Source organism: Calliphora vicina, chromosome 2 (genome assembly GCF_958450345.1).
Source record: "Calliphora vicina chromosome 2, idCalVici1.1, whole genome shotgun sequence".
NCBI classification, from domain to species: Eukaryota; Metazoa; Arthropoda; class Insecta; order Diptera; family Calliphoridae; genus Calliphora; species Calliphora vicina.
In genome coordinates this window covers 116,604,715-116,618,422 of record NC_088781.1, presented here as the reverse complement: position 1 = coordinate 116,618,422, position 13,708 = coordinate 116,604,715, and the positions used below count along the sequence as shown (strand labels likewise).

Genomic DNA, 13,708 nt, shown 5'->3' with positions numbered 1-13,708 from the left:
TTCGTGCAGCAAATTTGGAATATTTTATTTAACAGTAGAAAAAAAATTAAACACAAAAATTATTGATACACAGGAACAATAAATTTAGAAAAATAATTACACAAAATAAAAATAATTAAGAACAACGCTTAACGGCATTTACAAACATTTAAGAACGATAGTTCATGAAAGAAGAACTGTAAACAAAAAAAAAATTAATCGATTATTTTGAAATTTGTCCATTTCCACTTACCCTCCAAAACTGGGTTTCTGCTGCTGCGCCTGTGTAGTGTGAGCCAAATTTCCAAATGACAAACCAGACTCTTGGGAGCCCAATGTTTCGAAAATATTACCCTTTGGCGCTGCTGCTCCTTGCGGGGGAGCACCAAAACCTGTGGCTGTAGGAGATGTTGCTGCAAATGAACCGAATCCTTTGGGACTGCCAAATGTAGGAGCTCCACCAAATGTGGGTTGTGCACCAAAAGCTGGTTGAGGACTGCCAAAGGCCGCAGGACCACCGAAAACTGGTTTGGCAAATCCGGATTGCTGTTGAGGCGAACCAAATCCTGTGGCAGCTGGAGCACCAAAGCCACCAGCCGAAGGAGAGCCAAAGCCGGGAGCAGCAGATGGCTGTGAAAATGTACCAAATCCAGGTGTAGCGTTAGATGCACCAAAACCTGGTGCTGTAGCAGCTGCGGCTGCACCAAATATTGAACCTCCTGATGCTGAGGTGTTAGCTGAAGTAGAACCTCCAAAAATAGATCCTCCGGATGCTCCAAAACCTCCAGATGTAGGCGATTGAGGAGCGGCTGCTCCAAATATACTGCCAGTGGATTGTGGTGCTGCTGTTGCTCCAAATGTACTTTTGCCAAATAATGAACCGCCACTAGTGGGTGATTGTTGAGTGGGTGAACCAAAGACACTACCACCTTCAGCTGGTTTAGTTGCGGCTGCTGCTGCTCCAAAGATAGAACTGGCTGTATTTGCTGGGGCCGTGGAGCCGAAGGTACTGGATGCTGCTGCACTACCACCTCCAAACATGGATCCGCCTGTAGAACCACCAAATCCTGTTGATGAACCTCCGCCAAAAATACTGCCTCCTGTGGCTACTGGAGGCTTAATTGTTGCAGCAGCAGCTGCAAATAAACCAGTACCAGCTGGTTGTGCGGGCGTATTAGTAGCGCCAAAAACAGATTGTTCTGGTTTGGGTATGCCTCCAAAGACATTTCCGCCCGATTGAGGTGTAGCTGCTGCTGCGGCTCCAAATATGGATCCTGAACCGGGTGTAGCAGCTGTGGCGGGAGCTGTAGAACCAAACAAAGAGGGTGCTGACGAACCTACTGCTGCGCCACCTCCAAATATTGAAGTAGTTGTACTTGTAGTGGCCGCTGTGTTTGCTTGTCCAAATACCGAAGATCCACCACCAAATATATTGCCAGCTGGTGTGGCGGAAGTGGTCGTAGCAGTGGCCGCTGTCGTGGAGGCTGCCGTTGATGATGACAGAGAAAGCGAGCCAAACAATGAACCTGCTGTAGATGTTGCTGCCGGAGCTGCTGTAGCAAAAGAAAATGAGGATGTTGTTGTGGCTGCAGTTGTTGTAGATACAACAGTAGCTGTTGTAGTTGTATTAGCCAATGTAGTAGTCGTTGTAGTATCTGTAGCTGAAGTAGCTGCTGTTGCTGAGGGTGTAGCGGCAGCTGAGACAAATGAAAACCCTGTACTGGGCGTTGTTGCAGTTGTACTAGTCGAACTCAAAAACGATTTCGCTCCATCTCCAGCACCACTTGCAGATGCGAAGGAAAATGCTCCAGCAGAGATTGTCGAGGAAGCTGTTGAAGCTGCAAATCCAGAGAATACATTAGCAGCCTTATTAGAATCCCCAGCTTCTTTAGGAGTAGGTTTGCAAATGTTAAGGGAGCCAAGTAAAGAATCTGAAGGCTCTCCTGTTGCCGAAGGAGTTGGTGTACTACATGTAGTTGCTGTAGCAGGTGCAGCAGGTTTAGGTTCGGGTAGGCCTGTTGAGGTTATAGTGACGTTAGGCGCTGCAGAGGATTTGGTGGTATTGCATGGAGCAGGGCTAATGAAACTAAAACTTGAACTATATGAAATATTGTATTAACACTTGAGAGTAGAATGTGGAATTTCTAATGGTTTGATGTGGTTAATAAAAATTGTATGTATTGTAGATGAATGTTTAAGTGGTAAAGTTGAAATTGTGGTCTATACCGATGTAGTGTCCTTTGTTAGTAAATATTTAGATACTGTTTTAAACTCCTAGTAATATTCAAATCTTTGGATCCTTCACTATGTAAGTCTTTCTCCATTTTTTAGCTGTGATTATTTAATTGTTTGTTCGTTAGTTTTTGAATTCTTTGATAATTAGTGTGAATTTCAAACATTAATTTAAGGAATCTGGATAATTCTTGTTAGACTTGGAACATTTAGCTGTTCTCAAAATATTAAATTATTGAGATCCAGACAGAACTCACTCACTGTATGATTAACAAAGACAATATGTAAATGTATTGAGAAAATAGCTGCAAAACTCAGATGTATCCTCTTTGAGAACATCCGATTCTAATCGATTAGGTACTAGAGAAATTGGGAGTTGCTGATACTGAGACTTAGAATCGACGCTTTATTTCGGTTGTAATTTTTTTTAGTTCCTTAACATTCAGGATGACAACAGACCGAACACAGATAGAACGAACCTCTAAGAGATCCCACTGGAAGATTAATATGTAGATGGATAGCTTCTAATATCGGGAGAAAATTAGTCAAATCCCAAGGTGTTTATTGGAGTTTTTAACTATCGAAATTAATCATAAAAATGTTGACTGCTAAATTTAAACATGGCTGTTTATTCAGACAATGCTAATAGGTAAATGGATTAAGAAAATAGCTTCAAAAATAAGGTGAGAAATGCATTAATTCCTCTTTGAGATTATATAAATGAATCAAACAAATATCTTCAAATATGAGGTGAGCAAACATAAGAAATACAGATTTACACTCACTTCCATGGATTTCTACAATCGATTGTCTGCAATAGTAACGTTGGCATATTTTTAGCTTGTGACTCTAAAAGGGCTCATTGACATCCAGGATGTCAATAGATAAAGCACAGGTATAACGATACTTAAAATATGCTATTTGAATTTAGCAAATAACTTCCATAAGATGAGAAGTGCACAACATCATCTCTGAGACCATTCGATTGGACTATTTATTAGACTAGAGATGCTGAACGACACTCACTTTCCGGAAGGTCTACAATCAACTTCTCTTTCAGTTCCATTAGCATTGTATAAGACTGTGGCAAGTAAATAAATAGATCGAACGCAGATATTTTGTACAACTGAAGGCCAATTTAAATGAATCAACTTAATGAAATAGCTTCAAAAATATATGAAGTTTTGTACATAGAATATGCTCCGATACCAACCGATTAAAATACTAGGAAAACGGAGCTTGTGCTTTTCTCCAGAAGGTACAAAATCCCCTCGTTCCCATTACCGCGCCTTAACGGAGTGGAACTTAAGCTCTCGGATAGTGCTAGTATCTGAGAATTATTCTAGACTCTAAGCTATCCTGGAGCCAGAATATTCATACGGTTAGGTTAAGTACTGTAGGAGCATGGAGATCTAGTTGTACTGACCATGCGTCTATTTTGTGTAGTATATCTTATTTCCCTGTTAATATTGACTACTGCACTCCCTTACCCTTTATTGACAGACGCTTCTTTGTGTCATTGGCGGGCGAGTCTCCTTCCTATATGGACACGTTTGTCATATACACAGATGGCTCCAAGTCTGCGAATGGGGTGGGCTTTTATATTCCCCATCTTCAGAAGAGGGTGTGTTTCAGGCTACATGACCAATGTAGTGTAATTCAAGCTGAGATTTCAGCGATCAAAAGGGCGGTAAACTGGATGAAGTAATAAAGGTTATTTGGTGTGAATATCCGAATCTGTACCGACAGTAAGCCTGCTATCAAATCCCTATCTGGCGTCTACTCGACATCCAGATTGGTACATGAATGCCCGGTATCTCTTAATGCGATGGCGAGATATTCTAACCTGGAGTTATTCTGGGTGCCTGGTCACTATGGTGTACCTGGCAATGCTATTGCAGATGAACTGGCCAAAAGAGGCTCACGTCTACAAATTGACGAGATCGATCACTTGGTCGGTTGACCGCTATCTTACTGCAAGTCAATCATACAGCGTAAATTATTTGAGTCTGCTCAGCTCAGATGGTCTAATTTGACAAATTGCTCGATATCGAGACTCACTTGGCCCGTTTTTGACCATCATAGGTCAATGTCACGGGGCTACCTCGGGCTAGGCTACGAGCTCTGATATCAGTGCTCACGGGGCATTGCTTGATAGGTGCGCTTGCTAGGAGACTGAATACTCCATATAATGACTTCTGTAGGAGTTGCCATGATGAAGACTAGGATGAGACGATTGAACATCTCCTCTGTCTTTGTCCTGCACTAGCAGGGGTGCCGACTGCGACAATAGGTTGTCCATTTTTGCACGGCCTAGCGGATATATCTACGTCAGGTTGGTTTGGTATTGAACCCAGTTCTGACATGTGAAGGACCTCTTGAGGTCATGAGCATGATCCTTAGGGTAGCACAAAGGGACCAATTTAATGGACCCAAGTGAGCTGGTTGATAACTAGCTGCCTTTATAACTAACATAACCTAACAATCGATTGTTTGTTTTAATTCCACCATTGACATCTTATTCGATTAAACTCTAGATTATATCATCGAAACTAATTATCTACATTCACTAGCGTGTTAAATTGATATTTCATTTTTTTATTTAAATTGAAAATGCTTTAAACAATATTAAGCTAGAATATATTAAGTCACCTCTGATCGAACTAACACTTCATCGATAGTTGAACTAATAGTGAAACCACTCTCTTACAGAATCAGTCAAATTACACAGCGTATATTTTAAATCTTGTCGATATCAAACGAATTGCAATGATGAATTTATGGAGAAACGTATCTCATACAGGAACAGTCAAATCGCAAGATATATAGGAAAACTAGGAGGGATTTCAGATGAACGTACCGAATATGATAGATCAACAAGTGAATGTGTGAGGTCGTAGGACTATGTAACAATCTTGTGCAAGAGATTTTTATGTCTCTCCTTTTTAAAATAGTTCTGTCGATCCAGATTGATCATAACGACGAGGATGCTGACAATGGTTTAGACAATTTGTTATGTCAACGACGGGCCTCTCTGACAATAAAGATTTGATTGGCAGGGCTGAGGTGTATCTGCGACTGCGACCGTATATGAGTATTCGACCATTAGGAATAACGCGAACAACTACTGAGATGACAGCCTTTTAGACATTTGCGTTCGATGAACATACAGCGTTTAGCGCAGATGAATTCAAATGGTCCAACCAGAATGAACGAAGAGACTTCGACAATCAGGATAATGACAGTGGATTCGATAATTCCTTTAGTTAATGACACTCACAGGAGACTGTTGTCCAGGACTCACAACTATGTTATCAGGCATTTAGCCACCATAGATTCCAAAATAAGTTCCGTTAACTACAAACATCTTACAAATATCCTTAAAGCTTGGCTGTGTTGAAATTTAGCGAAACTGAGCATTATAGACCTCGGTTGCCGTCAATCTTACCACAAAATCTGAACGAATCGAATATTATAGATCAACAAGTGAAGGTGTGAGAGCTTAGGTCGTAGGCCTATGTAACAATCATATGCAATGTGGTGCAGAGAGTTTTCTTATTCTGTCTCTCCATTCAAAATAGTTCTGTCAATCCATATTGATCCCAATGGTTTCGACAATTCGTTATATCAACGACGGAACTCTCTGAAACTTCTCAAGGCTTGATTAGCAGAGCTGCGGTGTGTTTGTGACTGCGGCCATACTATGAGTATTCGACCAGCAGGAATAATGCAAACGACTACTGATATGACAGCCTTTTAGAGTTTTGCATTCGATGCATATATAACGTTTAGCGCAGATGAATTCAAATGATCAAACCAGAATGAAGGCCAAGAATTTACCCAACAGTGGATTCGACAATTCGTTTCGTTAATGAGGGAACACTCACAAGTTTCCACGACACTGTTGTCCAGGACTCACAACTATGATATCAGGCATTTACCCATCATAGCATTTCAGTTTCCAAAATTCGTTCCGTTAACGACAAACATCTCACAAATCTGTTTAAGGCTTGAGTGGCTGGGCGTAACTGAGCATTAGAGAACTCGTTTTCCATAAATCTGACCACAAAATCTTGGATTCCAAACATCGAGAATAATAGGCATGCCTTCATCCTGATTTGTGAGAGAACATTGTAACCTTTACAAATATATAGACTGGAGTTGTTCGATAGTTTTTCTATTCTAATATTCTTTTGCTACATAAATCGAGTTACCAATTTACAATCTAGTTTAACTACAATACGGTTATCAATATACCATAATTTTTGATGGCACGACAAAATACTTTGCCATTGGCATCATGGTGCTACTTAATTTCCCAATCGTACATATTCATGATTTAAATATACCCTAACAACTTCTGAATTTGTTTGTATTCATTCTGATTTGAAAATGAAACTTATTACGCATTATTTCACAGATTTTTCTTAGTCGGACCATCTTAAATCTTTTAATAATTTAAAACAGAAATTAATGGTTTTTGGCTAAAGATCTAAATAATTTATCCTAAAAAATTTTTACTCAGAAGTAGTTTAAAACAAATCTCAAGAAATCTCAATTTGACAGGATGTAGTGAATATATTTTAGTATTAAATCCGTGTGAAATTGTGTAAAAACGAATATTAATCTGTCCATATGTAGTTAGTGGTGTTTTACATAATATTTCAAATATTCTTCTTATTAATGATAGATTTTCTGATTTCAGTTAAAAATTAAGAAATGGACCATTATGAATTCATGCATTAAATTAGAAATTTAAAAAAAAATATTCACTCACCTGGCTGATGCACTCGTCGTTGTAGTATTTGCAGAACTAATTGTGGTTGTTTTGATTTCAGCAGGTTTAGCAGTGCTGGTCGCTGCCGGCTGAGAAGTAGACGTTGTAATGGTTACAGCTTTTGTTGAATTATTAGCTGCTGCTGAAGTGGGAGCAGAGTTAAAAGAATACGAAGAGGAAGTTGACAGAGCCGCAAATGGTGTGGTGGAAGCAGTACTAGTGTTAGAACCAAATAGGGTAGTAGTAAAGGGAGCAGGAGTTGTTGTGGATTTGTTAGAGCCGGCAAAGCCTCCAAATGCGGGAGCTGCAGATGTAGTGGCTGAAGTTGTTGCAGTCGAGGTTGAGAAGCCAAACTGTTTAGGAGCTTCATCTGCTTTCTTATTATCCTCTTTATCCTGGCTGCTAGATTGTGTGGCCGGTTTTGTTGTGGCAAATGCCGAAAATCCTCCAGAAGTGGGAGCTGCAAAACCTTGTGCCGGAGGCTGCACCATATTGTTTTGCGTTGTCGTTTTATTGCCCAAATTAGCAAAAGGTTTGACATCATTGCCACCAATTACTTTGGCCGAAAATGAAATTGGTGTTGTAGTAGGCTGATTTTCTTTTGTTTCATTGGCTATTGAGGTGGCCGTATTAAGCATGGGTTTGGGTTGACTAAAACTGTGTGCTTGAGACTGTGACGTTGTCATGCCAAAGCCAGTAAAGGGTGTGGATGTGGCTATAGGTTCTGATTTTGGTACTGATGTAGATATGGAGGTTTTAACAAATGAGCTATTGCCGCCAAAGGATAAAGTAGCCGCTGTTGAAGATGTGGGCGTTATAAATGTAGGAGGTTGTGAGGAGACTATAGGTTTTGAAGCGGTAGGTTTGGCTAATATTGGTTGCTGCTGCTGTTGTGTTGTTGACATGGTAGCTTGAGGTTTTAGCAATTGTTGCTGCAATTGTGTTTGATAGTTTTGTTGTTCCTGGGATTTTGGAACTGCTACTTTTTGCATGGTTACAGGAGTGTTATAGGCTGCAAATTGTTGTTGTTGTTGCTGATATTGTTGCTGCAGATATTGCTGCTGCATTTGTTGTTGTTGCTGATATTGCTGCTGTTGATGTTGTTGCTGATATTGCTGCTGCTGTTGTTGTTTTTGATACTGCTGCTGTTGTTGTTGCTGCTGCTGCTTTTTAGCCATTTCCTTTTGTTTACGTTCTGTTTCCAATTTCGTTTCCAAAATAACTTCTGATTTCAGTCCTATACGATCTGGTCGTTTTGGTTTGATGATGGCAATCTGATGTTGCCTCTTTGTAAAATTTCTTATTGCATTTAATTTGTCTTCTGATAATTTTGCTTGAGTTTGGGAAACAACTTGTGATAAACTCATGGACAATATGGAATCAGCCAAAGATTCCATGGTGCTAAAACAACCAAGAAATTTAATATAAATTTAAAAAATACAAAAACATAGTTTTTTATATCAAAAAACGTTTTTCTATCAAAAAAAAGTTTTTCTATCAAAAAACGGTTTTCTACCAAAAAATGTGTTTCTATCAAAAAAACGTTTTTCTATCAAAAAGTTTTTCTGTCAAAAACGTTTTTCTGTCAAAAACGTTTTTCTGTCAAAAACGTTTTTCTGTTAAAAACTTTTTTCTGTCAAAAACGTTTTTCTGTCAAAAACGTTTTTCTGTCAAAAACGTTTTTCTGTTAAAAACTTTTTTCTGTCAAAAACGTTTTTCTATCAAAAACGTCTTTCTATCAAAAACTTTTTCTATCAAACACGCTTTTCTATCAAAAACATCAATATATCAAAAACGTTTTTCTATCAAAAACGTTTTTCTATCAAAAATGTTTTTCTATCATAAAACGTGTTTCTATCAAAAAACATTTTCTATCAAAAAACATTTTCTATCAAAAAACGTTTTTCTATCAAAAACGTCTTTCTATCAAAAACGCTTTTCTAACAAAAAACGTATTTCTATCAAAAATGTTTGTCTATCAAAAGTTTTTCTATCAAATATGTTTTTCTATCAAAAATGATTTTCTAAACGTTTTTTAAACTAAATTATTATATTATTTTACCTTTGATTCTTTGTTAAAGCCCCCACTGCCACCGACGTTACATCCACCTCACTGGGTGGTTTATAATTTAAGCCCTTCTGCTTTAGCTTTGTTTTAATATAATTCATTTTAGTTCTTTGTCTGGACAATAAATCCTTCAATTTCGACATGCGCTGATAAATGCCATCCAAACAAGGGATATGCATTTGATTTTTCGAATTGCGGCGTACAACATCTTGATATTGAGACCATTGGGCATCAATTAGCTGATTCAATTGAGACAATTGATTCTGATTCGAAGCTGTATAGGCTTGTAATTTAGCCAGCTGGCGGCGACTGGTGGGATCCGTTGAAGTAACGGTAGACAAACGTGTCAAGCTTTTAAAGTAAACAATAAAAATTAGTTTAAAATGTTTGTATAGCAATTTTCACAAAAAAATTACTTGGGATTATTGTATAAATCCAGTTTGGTGCGACATTCAGCCAACATGGCATACGATTCATTCATCGAATGCCTTAAACTTTGTACATCTTGTTCAAATTCATGATCATCGGCCTGTTCAACAATTTCTTGTAGATCATTTAATTGTTTTGTATAGGATTTAATTTCATCGGGGGAGCCAATCTGTTTAAACAAATCATAGAATTATTAAAATTGTATTTAATTTTTTAAAGAATTTCTTACATTTTCCATTAATTGCTTGGATTGTTGTCGTATGTGTCTTAGCTCCATTTCAAAGGCTTCTATTTGTATGACAATCATTTGTTTTACCACCTCATCGATTTCTCCTGTATTTAAACTCATTTTATTTGACGCTGCAGCTGGTTGTATTGCTTTTGGTTCCGATTTGAGGGGCTGTTGTTGCTGCTGCTGCACATTAGGTGGTGTAAATGTGGCTGGCACTGTATATAAAGGTTTATTCACTTCCGGATTTTTATTAGTAGTATTGGCGGATTGTACGGACTGTGTTTGTGTTGAAGTTTGATTGTTGGGTTCACTGGGTTTAGCTGAGAAATTTGGTTAAACTTTATTATTTAAGACCTGCTTTCATTAGATATTTTTTTAAATAATCTACCTGTAAAACCAGTTCCTGAAAAACCTCCATATGCGGTTCCTGTTGTCATGCCACCAAATTGCTGACCAGTTGCTGCGGGTGCTGCTGCAAAACCAAATCCTGTAGAGGGTTTATTTGCTGTTATTGTTGTGGTTGATGGGGCTGGGGCTGCGGAGGAAGCTGCTGTATTTGCGGGGAAACCAAAACCTGTAGTAGGTTTCGGAGCAGCAATCTGTGCACCGAATAAGGATACCGGTTTGTCCTTCTAAAAAATAAAAACCATAATTAAATGTTAAAAACATTGGGGTTGGCAGTTGTTTGTTGTACTTACTACTGCCGGTGTCGAAGTGACCATATTGGAACCCAACGAAAAAGTCATATCGCCAAAACCTGCACCACCAGCTGGTGGCCTATTTCCCCCAACTTGTTCAGCAGTAGCCGGTTTGTTTTGATTTCCCAGCGCTAACGGAACTCCAGCTGCAATAGTCTCCCTTAAGGCAACAAACTGTCCCGAGATATCGTTTAATGGAGGTGGTGGCGAACAAACGTCGACAGCATTAGGTGATAAATTCAAAAAATTATATGACACCAAATGACCATGGGTAGATAAGACGTGAATCATGGGCATAACAGGAAATCTCTTTTCACCAATAACTACTTGATGAGAAGAGGATGTGTCAAAGGCAAAACCTAAAGGATAAGTTTCATCTTTTCGCTCGGTTAAAGGCATTTCTATGCGAGCCTCATCCAACAAAGTGTATTGTATCCAATTTGGTGTATCACCAGCATCTTTGGTGCCCAATAAACCCACCTCTACTCCATTAGCAGAGCTAACCAACAGTAGATTCCACTGAGAAATATGGTTAAATGACAATTGTTGTATACGTGGTCCCGGAGCACTATAGCAAACATCATAGTAGTTGATATATGAAGGTTGTCCCGCCTTCGGTGCATTAACTATAAACAATGAAGGACACATATCTTGACCTCTTTGCAGAAAAATGGCGGCAAACTGAAATGTAGACAGCCAGTGAACAGCAATACAGTCAAATGGACCCGGATGTATGCCAGGTGGACAAGGGATTGCTCGAGCAGGTTGTAAATTGGGTTTGAACTGTTGTAGTTTTCCTTCAGGGAAACCCAAAACAATTTGTTTACCCTTGGGGGACCAGCAGCCTGATTTGACTTGATGTTCTTTGGCCATAGTAACCTTGTCATATTGACCATTATTTAAAGTAAACATGGCCACAGAGCCATCCGTTAGTATCAAGGCTACATTATTGGGTATGACGGGATTCCAAAGTATTTGTAAAGCAAAAACATTGCTTTCAGGAGCCACAGGCAAATTATACAAAGAGTTTAAAGTCTAAAATATTAAAGAAATAATAATAAACTGCTATAAAAATAATATTTAAACACCTACCGTTGTAACAAAACTATCAACTTGATAGATTTGTAGAAATCCTGTATTATTTGAAACATAATTAATAGCCAGCATAGAACCATCACAGCTACAGGCCAAAACTTTGGGTTCGCCCGGTAAATTTACCACTCGAACTTTCAATTCCTGGCCGGTTGCCTTGGCATCTACCACATCTCGTAGTTTGAAAACTATACAGAAATAAACACTTTAACTTAAACTTTAAAATAATACACATTTTACTTACCTTTCAATTCTTTGCTATTGGGATTACCGGCAAATAGAAGACCTTTGGAAGAGGAAACGGCCAGTAAACTAACCAAACTTTTTACCTCTTTTCCTTCGGGAAATATGGTGAATTTGTCATGTAATTTAAATTGTATATCCTTAAATAATAAAAAATTATATTATCAATATTTAATCCAAACAAATTCACAGCACATTTTCTTAATAAATGAAATTAGACAATGTATTTTTGCCAATTTGATTTTGTTTATACCTGCACATCTTGTGATGGTGGTGCATTTAGAGCCATGTTTTTAGTTTATTTTTCAACCTTTACTTTAATTTTATAAATTACACTTTTATATGCTATAATTTGTCTTTATTTTCACCATAAATTTAGTAAATTTATAAAATATTTTGTTATTTCCCAACGATATAAAAGAATAAGCGCACTTTTTTGTTGTTTTCAATGCTTCTTCTTTTTAGAAAGAGAGTATGACAGTTATAATGTAGACACGGCCATGAAGAAAATACAGAGATGTTCATACAGAGTTGTATTTTGTATTTCTTTTTCACAATTTCCACGACTGGAAACGATTAGAACGGCAGCGATCATGATTCATATTTGTCGAACAGACTCGTCAAACACGCCCATCTAAATTACATGGGTGTTTGACAAACACTATTACGCTGCGTTTACACATGCAAGTAGATTGATGAAAGTTGATAATACGTATTATTATCGAAAATGTCGAAAATACATCGAAATGTCTACAAGTTGCTTGAGCGTTTACACATGCAAGTAAAAGTTCATTTTGTAAATGTTAGCGAAGGAGAATGATGTCTTCAAAATGCCACAAATATAAGAATATTACAGCTAATTTGATAAATAAACCTTTTATATATCAGCATTTATTATTTTTAAGTCAATTTGCGGCTTGAAACCAAATTTTATTATTTTTATTCATAACAATAAAGTGTTACCATGATATTCAAATACAAACATTTCTGGGGAAAATGTTAGGTTAACAATTTTTATAGATATTAGTAACAATTTTATTTATTAAAACTAATGAAATTGCTATTTTTACGAAAACGATAAGCATTAGTGGCCATTTGTACTATTTTCTTTTTCAAAAATACATAAAATAAGTTAAAAATATAATAATTATTTTACCACAATCCAGTAATTTTTTTTAAATTTTTTTAGTTAGGCAACTCTGTTTGTGTTTTTGACACTTTATTGCAGTAAGTGTCAAAAAATCACTGTCCATCGAAATTCACTAGGCAGTGAGCTGTAAGTGGCTGCATGTGTGCTTGTGTTAGTGCAAAAGTGTGAATGTATTGTGTTTTTCGAACTGTTACTTGCATGTGTAAACGCTAGGTTAAGCAGGGATTTTTTACTCGTCGGACAGGTAAGGATTACACATGACTCGTTGTTCGACGGTTTGAAGGTGTTTTCTGCGACATAATTTGGTTTGTGAAACTCAAAAAAAACAGCGAAACGCCGCGAGAAACGCCATTTTTGAATTTTTAAAATAATTTGCAAATTTCCTCGACACAATTTAGACGGAAGAAGTTCGAATTTTAAAGTGTATTCACATTGTGAAAAGTGGTGGTATTAAAAATTCTAAAAAAATATCAATATAATTAATAATTTGAATAATTGCAAATATATAAATTACAAATCAAGAGATAAGATACATTATTTATTAAATAGCGGTAGGATATATCTTAATAACAATCAATTAAACATTTTATGGGACATCCATTTAAAAAAAAATGAAGCACGTTATTTTTCTTCCGATGTGTAATTTATGAGTCATATTGACAACACTGCAAACCGGCGAAATGTCAACGGCTTTTAGGCGCTGTGTTTACGAACGTTGGTTAAGAAACCGTAATTTAAGCAAATATATAAGAAAACAAAACTATTGCACAGTAAATCCTGTGGATATAGATTCCAGGGAAACTGTGGA

General features: G+C 37.4%; 1 protein-coding gene across 2 annotated transcripts; it reads right to left on the bottom strand.

The window, feature by feature from the left end:
* Positions 1-12,147, bottom strand: Nup214 (nuclear pore complex protein Nup214). Of its 2 annotated transcripts, none has more exons than XM_065499887.1 (11): positions 12,004-12,147; positions 11,752-11,890; positions 11,508-11,695; positions 10,416-11,450; positions 10,106-10,349; positions 9,715-10,037; positions 9,473-9,654; positions 9,051-9,407; positions 6,989-8,389; positions 233-2,077; positions 1-176 (listed from the first exon to the last, which is right to left on the bottom strand). In XM_065499887.1, the coding sequence occupies exons 1-11, from the start codon at positions 12,037-12,039 to the stop codon at positions 149-151; spliced, it is 5,778 nt and encodes a 1,925-aa protein (XP_065355959.1). In that variant the 5' UTR covers positions 12,040-12,147; the 3' UTR covers positions 1-148. The 2 variants fall into 2 exon arrangements, with proteins under 2 accessions (XP_065355959.1, XP_065355960.1); XM_065499888.1 differs by having other exon boundaries at positions 233-2,065.
* Positions 12,148-13,708: the final 1,561 nt, after the last annotated feature.

Bases quoted from the DNA above. Each gene is read 5' to 3' on its own strand.
- Nup214 (XM_065499887.1), bottom strand. From the start codon at position 12,039: ATGGCTCTAAATGCACCACCATCACAAGATGTGCAG. The intron at 10,038-10,105 runs GTAGATTATTTA...CAAATTTCTCAG, and splicing joins TTCAGGAACTGGTTTTACAG to CTAAACCCAGTGAACCCAAC. The intron at 9,655-9,714 runs GTAAGAAATTCT...TTGTTTAAACAG, and splicing joins CCAAGCAATTAATGGAAAAT to ATTGGCTCCCCCGATGAAAT.